This window comes from Mustela lutreola, chromosome 13, assembly GCF_030435805.1.
Source record: "Mustela lutreola isolate mMusLut2 chromosome 13, mMusLut2.pri, whole genome shotgun sequence".
NCBI classification, from domain to species: Eukaryota; Metazoa; Chordata; class Mammalia; order Carnivora; family Mustelidae; genus Mustela; species Mustela lutreola.
Genome location: NC_081302.1, coordinates 2487399 through 2502734, shown reverse-complemented (window position 1 = coordinate 2502734; position 15336 = coordinate 2487399). Strand labels below are relative to the sequence as shown.

Sequence of the window (15336 nt, the reverse complement as noted above, 5' to 3'; positions counted from 1 at the left end):
GTGTACGGAAATGGCTTATATTTCCTGTTTTGATAAACTAATAGAATTTTTCTGGGAATTTTGTTCCCAAGTTGGCTTTCTTCCTTGTCGGCTTCTTTTTTGGACTAAAAGGATAATTCTAAAAAGTCAGGCTTGACTGGACTTGTGACAAAGACAAAGACTTGTATAGATTTTTTTACTTTAAATATGAAAGATGAGTACTTTTTTGCAATAAGGGATGTCTGTCTTCTGTGTCTGTTAGAATGGGTTATTCAGTATCTCCCGTGCAGGAAGCTGGGGTTGGATGCTGGGGCCAGTCCAATGGTAAAAGATCTGTAAATTCCCTACAGAGACTTGCTCTTTTTGGCTGGAGGTATATTGGCTTAGAGAGACTTTCTTGGACAAGAAGTTTCTTGGAACATGCAGAGGACAAAATATTCTTTGTTTTAGGACAAATGAGTTTTGTTTCTTGCATTTTCATATAAATTTGGTTAATACTCATTTCTTATGTGCGGTCCGTGAACAATGCTGAGCATTTTTTTTCGTTCATTTGTGAAGATTGTATCAACTGTAAACGGTCCTCACACCCGCAGAAAGTGGGACCCGGGACCACGGAGTCGCTCCCTTAATCAACGTGGATGGTTCCCTCTGGTAACTCACAGGAAGAGCTTGTCGTAGAGTCTAAGTCTTTTGTGTGTTTCGTTTTCTGGCATGCAAGTTGTTATTTAAACCTATTTTTAAATGTCCTGAATATGAGGACAAGTCTGCTGCTGGGAGAAGCGAGAAAGGCGGTTTTCTCCGTGTTTGGAAGGGGCCAGTCCTCAGACACCTACAGACGAGTTTGTCCCGGGCGGCGGCCAAGAGCCTTTCCTCTCTGCCTGATGCTATGCGATACCCGCCGGGGGCAGCGGGAGCCTCGCTCCCCCGGTGCCAGCGGATCGCTCACAGACGAGGCGTGGCCAGCAGCGCGGGGGACCGGATGTTCCCTAATCTCCCAGCTGCTCCAGCCTGTGTCCCCTTGACTCGATGGGTTCCATTTATAGACGGCAGACCGGTCTCGGCCTGCAGCCCGGGAGCCAGTGGCCCGGGGCAGAAAATTCTCTGCTTGAACCTGATACATGCCTGTTCAGGGAGCTGGAAACTGGCTTGTTTTAGAAGCTTCCACGACCTCTGTTCTCCCAGAGACAAAAATCGCCGAGGGATGTAGGTCACGCATGTAGGGTGGTTCGGGTGCGTCTGGGAAGAACTGAATGTCCATGCAAATACATGTATTTCTATTAAATCTTTCCAGGGGGAATGATGCCAAGATTCACATAGGGTGTGAGGGCAAGAATCCCATGTAAAAAGCTGGCACCTCCCTGCCCCCCCCCCCCAAATCTGTTGCTCAAGGTTTCCACTTTGACCCTGGAAACAGTCTCTCTTGCATTCTGCTTGAGTAGAATAACCAGGGTTTCTAGAAAATATATCTATGCGTTGACATTGCCAATTGGCTCTTAGACGATCGGGGTCATTCTTACTGCCTAGAATTTCTAATTAGTTCAGCAGTGCCGGCTACCGACTCGGGGCAGGGGAGAATTCAGACAAGAACTGCCTAAAAGGGTGTTCTGAAGACAGACAAGAGGACCGAAGTGTTTTTGGCACCGCGACTGATAAGAAGCTCGGCGACTGAGCCCTCAGTGCCCAGAGCCTCCCCACATGGGCCACAGGGGGCACGGGGCTCTGGGGGCCAGCGCTGTCCCCGGACAGCACACTGGGTCCTCTCGAGGCGCGGAGGGCACGGGACTGTGGGGAGTATACTTTCTCCTCTGCTGAAGGAGGCAGCGTCCAGGAAGCCACAGCAACGTGCGTGCGCGGAGAGCCCGTTCAAAAGCGTGTCCTGATGCAGGAAGTCGAAGGAGGGGCCTGCATCCCTAAGTTGCGCCTGGCGGCCCGGGCACTGCGTCCACGCGCCATGCAGGGCGGGTCCAGGTCCCGGCAGGACAGCAGCGTCCCGAGCTGAGAGGGAGTGCCTCTCAGACGTGCATCTGTCTGCCCCGCCCCCTCCCAGCGCACCGGGGACACTGTGTCCAGACACAGCCTGTTCAGAGTCCCCACTCGCTGTCTTCCCTGCAAGCTCTCCCCACGCCACCCCTCCCCTGCCAATATGGCTTTTGTTCTGATTCATTGTTTAGCAAGAGGCACCCACTTATCTCCCTGGTGCGGCTCAGAGGCATTCCTGGTCTACCATGCTTCTTGTGTTTTCTGTCTAATTTCCCAAAACTTAGAATTCACACTTACTTTTCAGAACAATTCCTGTTGGGTCCACAACGCTTGGTAAGACGTCCAGCACTTAACGGCAATGGCAGAATTCCCACCCGTGGCCCTGTGTCTGCACCGGCTCTCCCCAGCCTGGAGAGGGCCGCTGAGTCCAGGGGTGGGGGGGCTCTGGCCAATGTAGCCCCCAGGATAAGGGCCCCCAGGGACCTCGGTGCAATGTTCAGCAGTTGCTGAGGAATTAATGATTGTGTCCCAAAGTCAGACTCCTTCCACAGCTGGGAAGCTGCATCCGCAGGTCGAAGCAGTTCCACATCTTAGTAGCAATGAGGCGGCTCTCGTTGAGCAAGGGGGACGGAAGGTGCCCCATGCCTGTCCTGGACCATAAAGCCACAATGGCTGACATGGAGTCTGGCCAGAATGTGGGGGATCTGGCACCAGAGGGGCATCCTGGGGTGCCTCTGAAGACTAGGTTCAAATTCACTCCAGTCTAAGATGCCCTCGATTCCCCGATGGTGGTGACTACCTGGAGGCCTGGCCTCCCTCGGCCTGGACACTGGCGGCCTCCGTCCCCTGGGCTGGAGCAGTGAGGGCCTTGGGTCGGAGGGCAGGGAGGTGGGTTTCTGTGGGGGAGGCCAGTAAGGGGTAGCAACGGAGCGCAGGACGGCCCGAGGGGGAGGCCCTGGCTGAGTCAGTTCTCTCCGTGACCCGCCCGACTCTTCCTCTCTTACCACGTCTCCTTCGTGGCGCTTGCCGTAATCGAAAGCGTGTGGGCTTCGGTGCTCATTTGCTCGGTTTTCTTGTCCACCTGCGTACAGTCTGTTCCCGGCGTTACACCCGCGGCCCAGCACAGTGCTCGGCCCAGAGTAAACATTCGGTGGAGAAGGAAGGAAGGAACGAATGAGCGAATTTGCAAGGGGAGGAGGGGGGCATAGGGTCTCCGAGAACCCTGGGGCTGTCGTGTTTGATAGAACTGAGGAGCCAGGAGCCCCCGCACAGGCGCAGCTGAGGGAAAGGCTCCCCCTGACCACTCCGAGTGGGAAGCACACGGCACAGGCTCCTTTGTCCTTCTGGAGCCCGAGAGGCAGCAGTTCCTGCAGGAGTGCGAGGATACAGGGCCACGTGTGTGTTGGGTTCGGGCGTGCTCAGGGCGGGTGCACTGAGCACTTGGTGCAGACCCTCCCCGGCATCGGTCTCATTTGGCCATGAGTCCTGCTCCGCCCGGGGATGAGGGACATGCCCCGCGCTCAGTCGGGCGGTTGCCGCGTGGCTGTGACAGGGACACCTTCCACACCTCAGGCTGGGTCTGGGGGAGCCTCCGGCCCTGGTGCTCAGCACCCTGGCGCTCAGCACCCTGGCCTCCGTGGGGCATTGGGATGGTGAGTGCAGTGACTGGTGCTGCTGCAGGGGGCAGGGGTGTTGTTCTAGAGAATGGTACTGACGGGAATTCAGACTTGACACGAGGAACTGGTGGAGAATTCAGCCGGCGCTCCTGAGGAGTCCTGGAGCTGCAAGCCGTCCTAGAGATGTGGACATTAAAGGCCTAGACCCAGGCCAGCTTATCGTCTTTGAGGGGAGTGTGCAGTGGGAGGAAACTGGTCATCTTTACTAGGGAGTTGACCAGAAGGCTCAAGGTTTGTCTCTGGTTGTATTCAGCAGTAAAATCCAGGGGAGACCCGAGGACTTGGGGCAAGGGCAGTGGTTGCTGGGGTCTTTTAGTATTCTGTTCTGGGGATGCAGACAGAGGACCCCACAGAGAGGTTCACATACCCACATTCAAGGTCTTCAGGAGGGCATTCGTATCTTGAGAACGTTCCAGAGCTCACGTCCCATCAGGGGAATACCGAGGCTCAGGTCTGAGATTTGCTCAGTCTCTAAGAGACGTCTGGAACACATGCTCTGTCTGCCCTAATAAAGTAAATACTTGTGTTCATCCTGGAGATCTGGCATTCCAGGCCATGGGGCTTAGAGCTCTTGTAGATGTCGGAATCCACAGGACTCCCTCTGTAGGCGTGCGAGATGTCAGATGCTGATGGGAAAATACACACACACACACTCACACACACACACACACACACACTCCACACCCCATCACACGCACATACATGCACATACATGCACATACATGCATGCACAGGGTTGGGATCTCCATAATGGAAATCGGCTGTGGCTTGTAGATGCAGGCCTGCCTCACCTCCTGCAACTGGGGCCCCGAGCCATGGCATTTGGTCGAGGAAGGGCCAAGGTTGGGATTTATCAAACTTGTGAGTCCCAGCTCCAAAAGCGAAACAACATTGTTAGATTTTAAGTACGTTACAAAGAAACTAAGTGCACTGCATATCCTAAGCCTAGGACAGAAAGTCTGTTAGATCGATTGAAAGTCATTTCAACCAATGGTTTATATCCAGGGACTTGGCAAGTGCCCTTAAAATCAAAATTAAAAATAGCCTCCGAAACACCAGATGGAGAATGTGAGTTTTTGCTTTCCCCTGTAGTCCTTAGGCTGAGGAGTCCCCCTGCCCTTTCCAGACAACTGGCAAATGAATTATTGTGTGAACCAGGGACACCTGCCAAGCCCCCTGCTCGCTTCCCAGTTGTACGTACTACAGAGTGTAAATGTGGCTGTCCATCTAGAGTCCTCCTTCAGCGTTCAGGGTAATCCGCAAAACCGACAGCCTCGCGTGGGGCTGGATTTATAAAAACCAGTTATTCAGAACGGTGGGATTTTAAAAAGCGCCCCACGATAGATAAACATCGAAGCGTGAAAAAATCGGGAAATACCGAGCAACATATTGTGAGGGTGAGAAAGGACTGTAAATGTGTTTATTTTTACCCTGTGGAACTCAGACGGTCTCACACAATGATAACCGAAAGATCGCCCAGGAAAGGGATTTATCGTCTCTACAGAAAGAACAGGGAGTGGTTGCGTGGTCTTGGGTAAAGCGTGGCCAGAGTCCCTGTGTGCCTGTCCAAGGCTGCACGTGCAGGAAGGTGAGCAGGCGTCGCCGAGGGGGCAGCCGACGCCGCGACCCTGGGCGCGTGGACAGCAGAGCCATGCCAGGAGCGGGGAGGATTCTAGCTGACGCATTAGCACGAAAAACAGACAGAAAGCTGACCAGAGGGAGTTCCCGAGTGACCATCCTGCTTAGTCATTGAGACCCAACTTAGAAGAGAATGGGACAGATGTGGCGAAATGCACTTTTGTGCCGAGCTGGCACGGTCTGTCACTGGGGAGTGCTGCTTGCGCGGGGAGGTTTGGCTCCGCGCACGCCGGAAGCTGACCATGGCCGGTGTCCTTGAGCTCCCCCAGCTGGGCAGGGTCTGCCAGGCTGGCCGAGGGTGACAAGGGTGACGAGGCAGACAGGGGTTCTGTCGTGCAGACGGGGGAGATAGGGCCAGTCAGGCAGGGGAGAGAAGAGGGCCGATCTGATCGCCACTTCCTGCCCTATTTCGTGCTCTCGCCGGTCTGAAAGGGAGATCTCCTGATCCGAAGTCCAGGGCCATCCTGTACCTCAAATACTGAGATCAAGGGCAAGCAAGCATGGCCTTGGAACCGCTGGGGTTGTCCAGGCAGAGAACTCCCTCCTTCAGGCCCTGCTTCAGTGAAGATCCGCCCAGTGAAGACTCGGGAAAGCCTCTTCCTCCGTCCCTGCCTCCTGCAAACCGCCGGGTCTCACAGAGGGAAGGGAAGGGGTGTCCTCTGCCGGCGCCGCCTGGGATGCCAAGAGCCCCTGCGGCGGGGGGGAGGGTTTGTGAACATTCCGGCGCGTTTGCAAGGTCCTCCTCCCCCTCGGAAGCCCCTTTCCCTTTAGCTGCCCCGGCTCCGTGTTGTAGGATTGGGACTCAGTCCTGCTCACCTTGAACCCCCGCCTTGGGGCTGCCTCCCCCACAGCCCCAGAGCATGAAGGGCCGCCTCCTACATGGAGGAGTACTTGACACGGGGTGTCCTCATGGGCTCCCCTCACACGGGATCCCTGGATCCGGGGAACACTCCCCCCAACTCTCCAGGCCTAGGACGTAGCTTGCCGTCCTGTATGGAGCAGACGCCTCTAAAGGGCATTTTGACCATAGAAGGTGCGACACCTAGAGTGACCTTGATGTAAACTCTGGACCCCGGTGATGCCGCTCTGCTGGGGGACATTGGTAGTGGGGACAGCTGCGTTGGGTGGGGAGCTAGGGGGTGCACAGGGACTCTCTGTACCCTTGGCTCCGGGCCCAGAGCTGTCCTAAAAATCAAAGCCTACGCGTGTTGAATGGAAAGCTGGCCACTGGAGTTGGACGTGCTCTCAGCGGACGAGGCCCCGCCTGTCGTAGCGGACAGCGTTTGGGATAACACGTGCTTTGTGCTTCCTCTGCAGGGCGTGAAGAAGTTTGACGTGCCGTGCGGAGGGAGAGACTGCAGCGGGGGCTGCCAGTGCTACCCCGAGAAGGGAGGACGGGTAAGTCCCAGCGTCGCGGACACCAGACTCTTCCGTAGCCTTCCGTCCGAGACACTGGTGCCTTCAGGCACCTGACTCAGTCAATCCGCGCTTTCCTGAGAAATTCAACGCAGACTCGTTCTTCCGTTTCAGAACAAACAGTAACATAATGCAAAGTTTAGTCAATGTATACAGGTTCCAAGTGAAGAATGGTAACTTTTTACGCATTTCTTGTTCGTTGTTACAAATAGATACATACATATGATGCAACTGTGTTTTATACCATGATTTTATACATAAACAAATGTTCTGTAAAAATATTATGTAAAGAAAGCATAATTGGGTTGGGTCTACCCCGCAGTGTAGACATCCCGACTGGAGGGCATGAGCCTCCTGCCATATAGAAAATCAGCCTCACTTTCAAAATTCGTCTGCTCGCCCCCCCAATGTCCTTTATGTAGCGAATTTGATCAGGTTAAGTGGGAGAGAAAGCTCAGTCCCCATTTCCGCCAGGACACCTGGCAGCACCTGAATTATGGTCTAATACTGGGTTTAATGTGTCCAAAGTGACAGGCTTTCCTGTTGCCGGTGAAGCTGATGTCTGGGTCTTGGCATTACTGATTTTAAACAGATAGTATTTGTGTTTCTCCATTTAAGCCCATTTTCACGTGGGGAGCAGTGTTTTGTTTTATGACACAGTCTTTTGAGTCTTCGTGCCTTGGGATCGCGCTTCCCTGGGGCACTCCTGCCCGTCCAGGGTCCCGGGCCAGGTTGGGAGAGGTGGTTGGGAGGTGTTGCCTGTGCCCCCTGCCTCTGTCACATCAGAAAGTACAGCACCGCGTGGGGGTTCCAAGTGCGCCCCACCACCCCGAGTCCTGTGGTCAGTGTTTGCGGTCCCTGTTCCCTCCACCCAGGAGGAGGACGTGTCTCCGTGGAGCTTGGCCTCTGTGCTGGGCATGACGTCACACGCCGTCTCCTACCTGAGTCCCCTCCAGAAGCCAAATTAGACTGTGGGCTAAGGAACCCCTTTACAGATGTGTCGGTCTTCCTCCCTCACATGTGACTGACCAACCATCCTTTCCAAGCTGAAGATCACGCGTGAGGAAGCTTCGGTCCCTACATCCTGGGTCCTTCCAGAACCGCAGTCCTGGGGACAGCTGTTGGCTGTTGATATCATCTAGGTTCCCCTGCCTGGAAGGGGGGCATTGTGCTCTAAGAATTGCTAATTGAAGATTGTGCATCAGCATTTCTTAAGGGTTGAGTGTTTTTTAAATATATGGAAGCCATTTGGTGAGATTTAATATCCTCCTGGGGGTCCCTTGGTATCGACTTCCCCAGCGATGTTTCTGGAGCAGGGATGACAATGGCTCACTGCGGGGCTCTCCCCTCCCTGAGCCCTGGGCAGCCCGGCCTTGTATGGGAAAGAGGAAGCAAATTAGTGGTTTACGAATGTCTGTGGGACTCGTTGAGTGGGCAGGAAGTCGGCTCCAGAGAGCCCCTGCGTTCCTCTCCATGGGATCAGCCAAACAGAACCCAAACAGAGCACGGGGTTACTGGGTCTATCCTGTTTCACTTTTTCATGACTGTTTAATGCAGAACTGATCTATGAGCATTTCCCATGATGGTTTTATGCGAATTTTGTTCTTCTGCAAAGATGGTTCGTTCTATTATTTTGTTTCGATCAAGGGTAATTAACATACGGTGTTGTGTTAGTTTGGGGTCTGCAGATTTAACGATTCAACAACTGTGTGCATTCCTCTGTGCTCATCAAGAGCAGTGAGCCTTCAGTCCCCTTCTCTGGCAACCAGCAGTTTGTTCTCGGTATTTAAGAGTCTGGTTTTTGTTTATCTTTTTTCTTCTTTGTTTGTTCATTTTATTTCTTAATTTCCACATATGAGTGAGATCGTATGGTATCTGTCTTCCTCCGGCTGTCTTATGGCCCTTAGCGATTTATTTTATTTTAATAGATGACGCCATCTACATAGTTCCGTACTCTTCTCGGAGCAGTTATTAGGAGGGAGGACTTCTGAGGGTCCCTAGGTCTTCCTGATTCAGTAAGTTTGCTTTGAGCTCTGTTTCCCTTTGGCCCTCACAAACACAGTTTGTGCCTAAGACCGTTTATCTACCTTGCCTAGTTAAGTAGATAATGGCCACCTCCCGGTGAATTTGGTTAACATGAGAAATCCAGAGCTCCATAAGGGTTTGACTTGCCTCTCCTTCAGCCGGTAGTGATGACATGAAGCTGAGATGTGGCGGCTGGCTGAGTGGTTGGTTCGGGGACAGAGCCGCATGCTGGCCCCCTTGGGGGCCACGCCTGTGGGGTGTCCATCACCAAGATGGTAGAAATGCTGACAGCGAGTGGTAAGGCAAGGTCTCCAGAGGACGAGAAACGACACCGCGTATCCTCGCATTGCTGGGACTATCTGCTGCTAGGACCCTTGGGTCTCCTTCATCCAAATGCTCATTAAGACATGGTATCCATGTCAGTTCCTCAAGCCCAGTCTCTGTACGTTAAACATCTGTGAATTCACAGATTTACCCAGATGTGTTCCTGTACACCGCACAGCTATTTCCGTCCTGACTCTTGGACTGATAATATTTTTTAAAAGTAAAGTCATGCATAAAAATAGCAGCTGGGCAGATTCTGCCATCCGGGAGCTGCGGGCAGTGCTCACTCTTTCCCACAGCGTCCCCCAGGGCCCCTCGCCGTGGATTTTCCCCACGGAGCTTCTGGAGCAGGGATGACAATGGCCCCGTGCGGAGCTCTCTGCTCCCCGAGCCCTGGGCAGCCCGGCCTTATATGGACACGGGGTAGAGTTCACTGGCTCGTCACCATGGTAACAGCCGACATCAGAAACTGTGTGTTACTGAGTAACTTTTGGACTCAGAGCAGAAATCACAAATGCACTATGGATTCCGACTCCCAGTGAATTCTCCTGTCACCAGATGAGTCAGCTCCGTGCGAAGCGTATTCTCCAGCCCTCAGTGGTGGGTGGGGGGTGGTGGGTGGTGGGTGGGGGGTGGCGGCGGGGGCACGGCTGTCTCTCCCGGACGGAGCCATCCTGCCTGTGCGCCAGCGGCTCCAGCAGCCAGGCTGAGAAGGGCAGAGGCCGGGGCCCCGCTGTGTGTGCCGCCTCACTCCCCGGCCAGAACTGGAAGGCACCGAGGATGTTCTAGACCCCGTTCCCACGGGAGGGAAGGAGGGCACCAGCACGGGCATGAATGACCTGCTGCGGTTCTGTCCCGGGCAAGACTCAAGTTCTCAGACACTCTGGATGAGCTCTTCTCCCAGTGCTTGTCTTCCGCCTCCCGTATGAAGGAGGTTCCCCGGGGTCGGGGGCGAGAGCACGGGCAAGATGAAAGAGGTCTGGCCCTCTTTCCTCAAGTTACGACTCCCTGGCCGGTTCTCCAGCCTTCTCTTCTGCTGTTCAGGAAGTCAACATAACTTTAAGAAATGAACGAATACGGGGCCCCTGGGTGGCTCGGTCGGTTGGACATCGGACTCTTGGTTTCAGCCAAGGCCATGATCTCAGGGTCATGAGATCGAGTCCAGCGTCAGGCTCTGCAGTCAGTGGGGAGGCTGCTTGGGGGTCTCTCGCTCCCTCCCCCCATGTGCACGCACGTACTCTCTCTCTAAAATAAATAACCTTTTTTTTTAAAGAAAGAAATGAATTAATACTTGATTGACGTTAAAAGCTCTGCATTTAAAATAACCTATTGTGTAAATATTGTGGTAATTAAAACTCGTAAGTCCTAATTCGCAATATTGCACAAGGTGATAGGCACAAAGGAAGTCAGCCTCCTAACTTCTCAGACTTCCCACCGCCAGCAGTCCTACGGTCACAGCAGCAGACAGCAGTGTGGCCCCTGACCTGTCTCTGTGTTACTCTTTCTTCCCTTACACAGTTCATACTCTCCCTTCCTCTGAGGACGTGGGAACCCGCTGGGTGGGCAGCATCCGAGTTCGTTTCTGTTGCAGAACTTCTGGGGAGCAGAGTGATGCTGCAGGTCACTCCAATACAGGTCACTCCGGTCCATACTCCAGTACAGAAAGCATAAGGAGGGCAGGCGAGGCGTCTGGTTCAACAAACAGAGACATCTTTGTCTTTGCTCATTAATGTACCTGAAAGGTCGTGACACACTCAGGTTTTTCCAACTGAAGTCAGTTTGAATTCCTTGTTTCCATCCCTTAGACAGGCTCACCTCCCCCAACCCTTTGGCTTCGACTGTCCACTCGGGACAGGCAGGTAATTCTAGCTTTTTAATGCTTCAAACTTCCCAGGACACCTGTTGCCCTGGGCAGTCAGATATTTTAGACATTGGTAAAAACCAGACACTGTTTAAGCCCAAATGGTGAGGAAGAGGAATTGTCGGGATGGTCAGGCTTTAGTGGGAGAGAGAGAACCCACGGCTCTGACTCTGTGCCGGCCCCCACGTGAGTGTTTGGGCGTCTTCCGCATCACTCAGCGCTCAGCCGGCCACGCTCGCCCCCCGGGGGCCTGACGGACACCCCCCCACCGTGGGCCACAGGACAGAGACGAGTGTCTCCCAGGCGAGGTGGTCACAGCCCCCGACAAACCGGGTGTAGCTGTGGTGTTCTTTCGTGCAGCCGAGAGTTTCCCACAGTCTGTGGGTCCCTGGACTTGAGTCAAAGTATGAGTAAATAATTCTTAACCTCACAAGATTCCTTAAATTCAACAACGTAAATCAAACCAAGAGAAACCACAGAGACGCGTGAGGGGGGTGCGGGGAGAGCGGACAGGACTCCGGGAGGTGGGTGGGGGCAGGTGGTGGGCACGCGGGAAGGCTCATGGTGTTTGGCACTTGGGGTCAGCTCAGAGGGGCAGTGGCCAAGAGACAAAAGAAAGAAGCCGAGACCTGGCCTCTGGGGAGAGCAGCCCAGGGCCACGAAGAGGCATGCGGTCGGCAAGGTCTTCTCTCTGCGGCGAGAGGCAGTCTTGCTCCTGAGTGAACCTTCTACCCTGTGTCGCCAACATAGCCGCAGCCTGCTGTGCGACTAGCCAGGATTTCACAATAAAATGGAAATGGCTGCGTACAATTTGAGAGCTGGGAAGAGCACCGCAGCGCCACGGGGAGCCTCCGTTCGTGGTCCCCACTTGCCGCAGGTTTCCATGGCAACGCAGGGTGCCATCCGTCATCTGAAGACCCTCGCCCGTGGGGTTAGGAGCATCGGGGCTGCCGTGGCAGATGCGTTCTCGTGGCGCACTCGGAACCCTTCACATTAGCCACATCCAGTATTTTGTGCGCTGTCCCAGCCCAGAAAGGACAACTCGGAAAGAGCACAGACGTCACCTGCGTGCTGGGCTTAGCATCTATCCGCTGCCCACACACCCTCTCATCCGCTCTCAGTGTCCTGTGGTTGTTCTTAGTGTGCGCTGGGGACAGGTGCTGGCTCCGGCTCCTCCTCCCACGGTGGCTGCACAACTCGCCTGCGTGGTTGGTCTCTGCAAGGAGGGTGGTAGTCCAGCAGGTGTAGACAGCGTCTGCCTAACTTGCTGATTACACGTAGTGATGCACTTTTCACGATTTCTGGTAATTTATGGAGGGGGTAGGGGCAGAGGGAGAATGACAAGCAGACTCTGCACTGAGCACAGCACCCGATGCGGGGCTCAGCAAGTGACTTAGAACTCAAGTCACAGAGCTCTTCATGTGCGGACGATGGTGAGGTTCCTGTTTCCATGATCCTTCCACTGGGGTCTAGCTCTAGTCAAAGAAAACGCCGTGAAACTTACACACGGCCATAGCTGGCCTCGAGAATTTGAAAACAAGCGTATCCATCTGACGCGCGGTGATTACATCCACCACACGTTGACTCCGGCTCGCACCAGCCGTATGGAAGTGAACAAAGCCGTCCGTATCCCTAACCCTTTCGGCCTCCTGCCCCCACGCTCTCCAGAGGAATTTACTGCAAAGATGGATTGTCCTATATCTTCGCTGCCCATCGTGGCTGCTTGAGCATTTGAAATGTGGGTAGTGAAACTTTTCATTTTAGTTAATGTTGGTTAACAAAAATTCAGATTAAATAGCCCCGTGGCTACCGTGTTGGGGGTCACGGTTGTAGCGAGCGTGGATGTGGAGAGGCGGGAGCCAGGGAACTCATCGTGAGTCTAGGAGAATGTTCTAGGTGTCAAGTCCGAGGCAAAACAAAGCATGAGATGGAGTCAGGCTTTTGTGAAGTAAGACCTGCTGCTGCACTGCGACCGGTACACAAAAGCTGTTGACTCAGAAATACAGAGACCTACGAGCAGGGCACGTCGGAAGTGGTGTCCGTGCCGAATGTCGTTCATCGCAGCCTCCCGGGGACATTGGCATTTCCAGTGCGAGCTCTGATCAGGGCCTCCCCTTTGGGAAAGTCCTTGTCCAGTAGCTTTGGTCCAGCCCTCAGCTTTGGTCCAGCCCTCAGCATCAGGACAGCAGGCTAGTCTCCCTCTCTTTCTCGCAAGTAAGCATTTCCTCAAAGCAAGGCTTTCAAGACGCTGTTGCAGAAATGCATGGACGGTGCAGCCAGAGGAGAGAGGAGCCGTGGCAGGCACCCCGGCCCGTGTCCACTCTCGCCAGCCCAGGATGGTCACGATTTCGTTTCAGAAGGACCATCATGACATGAGTCAGGATTTGATAGAAAACAAGCCAGCTTGGAGCTCATCCAAATGGAAGGATGCATGGTTAAAAAACAAAATTATAATACCTCGTCATTGAATGGACTCAAAGAACATCGTTCTGGACAGAATCTGATCGTTGAAAGTCAAGGCTTAGAGAGAAAAATGTGTCTTCATTACCATTGAAATCACCATGTTCCTTACGCCTGGGACAGACTCTCCTGGGCTGACTCCTACCTGTAGGACCGGAGTTAAGCAAGAGCAGCCGTGAAAGCCCCCGGTGAGAATTGCCCACAGCGGTGTGCCACCTCCGGAGAGCGGCCCGAGACCGGCGCTGGTGACGGCCAGCAGGAGCTCGACCGGCGATGGAGCCGGCGGAGGACACGGTTCCGACAGGAGCGGTCTGTGTGCACTGACCCGAGGTGGAACACTGACACGTCGGCTGTCTCGGGATCGGAGTGCAGAGGAAGAATTTTAAATGTTTTCCTACTGGATCTGTCCGTTACTCCCTCTTCTCACGAACACACGAACCCCCCAAACAGGTGCGGTGGTGGCCGGCACCATGTTCCTTCATCGGGAAGAAATCTTCCCGATGAAGATGAAGCGGGAAGAAATCCTGCTCTTGACCCCAGGTGGGGCTCGTGGCAGGTGGTTGCTTTGGCGCCTCAGACACCACCGATCTTTCTCGAAGGGTCTGTGACTCGGGGTGGGGGGGGAAGGGGAGCACTATCTCTTTCTGAGAGAAATGTGCCTCCGAGCGTTCCCCTCGGAATTTACACCTAAACAGACAAAGCGTTGAGTAGACATGGCCAGAGCCCAAGCAGAAGAGGGAGCCGCGTTGAGAGAAAATTTTTTTCTTTCTTTTTTTTTTTGTTGTACTTAGGCAAGTCTCTGTTCTCCCAAACCCTGACCATAAACTGTGATCAGATTTTGTGCTTGTGTGTGCAGAACACGAACCCGTTGGTGAAAGTCTGGTTTTTGCAGAAGCACAAAATTGGCCCCGGGAGGCTGGCCGGCTGGTCAGAGCCGGTGGAGGAGCCCCTAGGAGCTCCCCGTGGATTCTGGGTGGCGGCCAGAGCCAGCAGAATTGTGGGGACGCAGGCCATGCACGCCAGCCTCTGGCCCTGTGGGTGATGACCAAAGGATTAAGTGGGCTCTGGTCCAGAGTTGACAGTCAGCGGAAAATGGCCTTTCATGGCTTTAAGGAAAGTAGAACGTCGGTTCATGGCCGGGATAGCGGTGACAGCGACATGGTCGTGTCTTCATTGAAAATCTCACCCACGCTCCAACGGACTGCGGAGAACCTGGGGAAAGAGCAGGACCATTTCTGCTGTTCTCCAGGCCGCACCAAAGCTCTGCCTTTAGAAATCCTTCATTTTTCCTAGCGCCTAATGGAACGTTTCGACCAATATAGCATTAAAGTGTTTCCCCTTTTCTGTTACAGAAAGCGCCAGTCTTCAAAGACTTTGTTTTGTTTTATTCATTTCCAGTTCATTCTTAGTGAACAATTGCAGGGGTTCTAAAAAGCCCAGAGCAAGGTTGTTACCAAACATGATCTGTTTTCCAAAAGCAACTGCAAGTAGAAAGGTTGGCTCCGAGTCTGTCTTCTCTCACGCGTGGGACGAGAGTGTCTCCCACCGTTTGGTCCCCAAGGAATGAGCGTGAGCGCCGCACCTGCCCGCAACGTTCTTCGGCAAGTGCTTCCCGGGCGGCCGGGCTGACGGGGGGCCCGACGCACTTGCGGCTGTGTCTACACCCTCTTACGGCAGACCGCTTCCGTGGCCAAGAGAAAACCAGGAGAGTGGGGGGCAAAGTTTTGAAATTACTTTTTGTTTTCCTCCAGAGATAGTAAAATAGTAACCAGAGAAAAATGGCAGAAATTACCAGACCAACCGCCTTGCACACATTTCCCGTGCCCAAGGGCCGTTTGACCCTGCACCTGGATGAGCACGTCTCGGGAAGGTCATGGTGCTAGCGAGCCTGGAGGCGGAGGGAAGGAGGGAATTGGCTCCTCTCGTCTCTGCTCCGTGTTCTTCCCCCGCAAGTCCGACGGCGTCTCCCTTGTCCCT

At 54.0% G+C, this 15336-nt stretch overlaps 1 protein-coding gene across 2 annotated transcripts in view; it reads left to right on the top strand.

Moving 5' to 3' along the window:
- COL4A2 (collagen type IV alpha 2 chain) overlaps positions 1-15336 on the top strand; it is a 153324-nt gene that overhangs the window by 37087 nt on the left and 100901 nt on the right. For both annotated transcript variants that reach the window (XM_059143852.1, XM_059143851.1), the window contains exon 4: positions 6591-6671. In XM_059143852.1, coding sequence (XP_058999835.1) covers positions 6591-6671 — 81 coding nt within the window. The remainder of the gene's footprint in view (positions 1-6590; positions 6672-15336) is intronic.